This window comes from Penaeus chinensis, chromosome 1 (assembly GCF_019202785.1).
Source record: "Penaeus chinensis breed Huanghai No. 1 chromosome 1, ASM1920278v2, whole genome shotgun sequence".
Taxonomy (NCBI): domain Eukaryota; kingdom Metazoa; phylum Arthropoda; class Malacostraca; order Decapoda; family Penaeidae; genus Penaeus; species Penaeus chinensis.
Genome location: NC_061819.1, coordinates 36172318 through 36174176, shown reverse-complemented (window position 1 = coordinate 36174176; position 1859 = coordinate 36172318). Strand labels below are relative to the sequence as shown.

General features: G+C 41.0%; 1 protein-coding gene across 1 annotated transcript in view; it reads left to right on the top strand.

The window, feature by feature from the left end:
* Window positions 1-1639, top strand: part of LOC125039841 (probable methyltransferase-like protein 24) — a 14552-nt gene extending 12913 nt beyond the window's left edge. Inside the window, exons 5-6 of the mRNA XM_047634189.1 lie at window positions 304-493; window positions 1494-1639. Coding sequence (XP_047490145.1) covers window positions 304-493; window positions 1494-1639 — 336 coding nt within the window. The remainder of the gene's footprint in view (window positions 1-303; window positions 494-1493) is intronic.
* Window positions 1640-1859: the final 220 nt, after the last annotated feature.

Here is a 1859-nt window from a genome sequence, read left to right as displayed (position 1 = left end):
CTTTCTCTCTCTCTCTCTCTCTCTCTCTCTTTCTCTCTCTCTCTCTCTCTCTCTCTCTCTCTCTCTCTCTCTCTATCTCTCTCCCTACCGCCCTCTCTCTTTCTTGCTCTGTCATATTTTCTTTTTTTTTGCCTTTTTCGTAGTATATGATGAATCTAAAATCACTTGAGTGAACAGAGGGTGTTCTGTGTGTTTGTATGTGAGACGAAGGTGTTTCCGAGCCGAAGTAGCGTGACCTGAATCTCTGCTCCATTCCTTACGAAGCGAAAAACCTTCAGAGTTCCTCTCCTTGTCCCCCTCCAGCCGTTCCCCGTCGACCGCTACGAGAACATCGTCCGGCGTCTGGGACTCGAAGGCCGCGTCATCGACTACGTCAAGATGGACATCGAACTCGCCGAGCTGGACGTCCTGCGCGACCTGCTGGACAACTCGCCTCGCCTCCTCAGGAACATCAACCAGATCGCCGTCGAAATCCACCACGATCTACAACACGGTATTGTGGCGAATTCCTGGCGTTTGTTTCGTACATGCGTGCGTATTGACAGTGATATTTTTAGGATTCTTTCGACTCGGTACAGTGATACTCTCTTCCACATCATACCCATTTTCCCTTAACCCAATGCCGTCGGGGAAAAAAGAACAAAAAATGGGGAAAATGCTGTGCCCATTTTCTATATTTTTTGTGAAATGTCTGCTCATAGATGGCTTTGCTAGTGCTTAGCCACCAAGGAGTCAATTAATAGACCTTGTGACCATACGTGATTTGAATTGGCGGGAAAAACGTGTTTTTTACTAGTGCTATGGATATCGATGGTGTTATTTTTATTATAAACATTATAATTATTATAATGTTTTTTTAATATTAGTAACAGCAAAATAAGATAATGTAAAATATTTCGTAAATCAAAGAAAAGGGTGAACGGGCGAGACGGGCAGTACTCGCAACTGGCTCATTGGTGACTTAGTACAAGTGTAGCCATCCATGTGTATAAAAATCAAACAAGTACTAACAGTGGGCAAAGCACGTGTCTACCCGTCGTATCCGTCGGCAAGGGGTTAATAATGAAATTCACTCCAGGTTCACTTTCCCTCAAAATGATCATCATTCCTGAAAATATAAAACATAATTCCTATGAATATGATCATAATTGTCTCGTGTTGAAGCACCGCCTTTTATATATATATATATATATATATATATACATATATATATATATATATATATATATATATATATATATATATATTAGTGCCTATTATATTAAGACTTTATTAAACATGTCTGGTAGGTTGATAAAACGAAATAATTATCACAAGGTATTTAGACATCATAGCTCATATAATCTCTGCATTTCTCCAAGCATATCAGCAAACCGTATTCTCCCAACACTGTATAAATAGCAAAGCTGTTCCCTCATGATCTCATAACAACCTTCTTAAATCTCACATTATAATCTCTCTTAAATGACATTTCCCGTCTTCCTCGCCCACAGGAGACTTCGGTCCCAACAGCACCGTGCGGAAATTCTGGCCGTTTTACCACAGGCTTCGGTGTCACGGCTTCTCCATCATTAGCTCCCGAGACCAAATCTTGTGGCGGGAGGTGGTGTGGGCGCGTGACACTGCTGGCATCCCGTGACAGCGACAGTGAAAATTAATAGTGACGCGAGACAGCGGTGACAAGAGATAGCGAAAATAGTGAATTATAAGTAACAAGTATTTAGTGGAAACAGTGTTAAACCTTGATCAATGAAGGTAAAAATATCACCGTGAGTTTTAGCGCAAAGTGACACTGAAATTAACAGTGATAAGTGAAAGACGTGATGAAATGAGTAATGGAAACTAAGTGACATGTGACA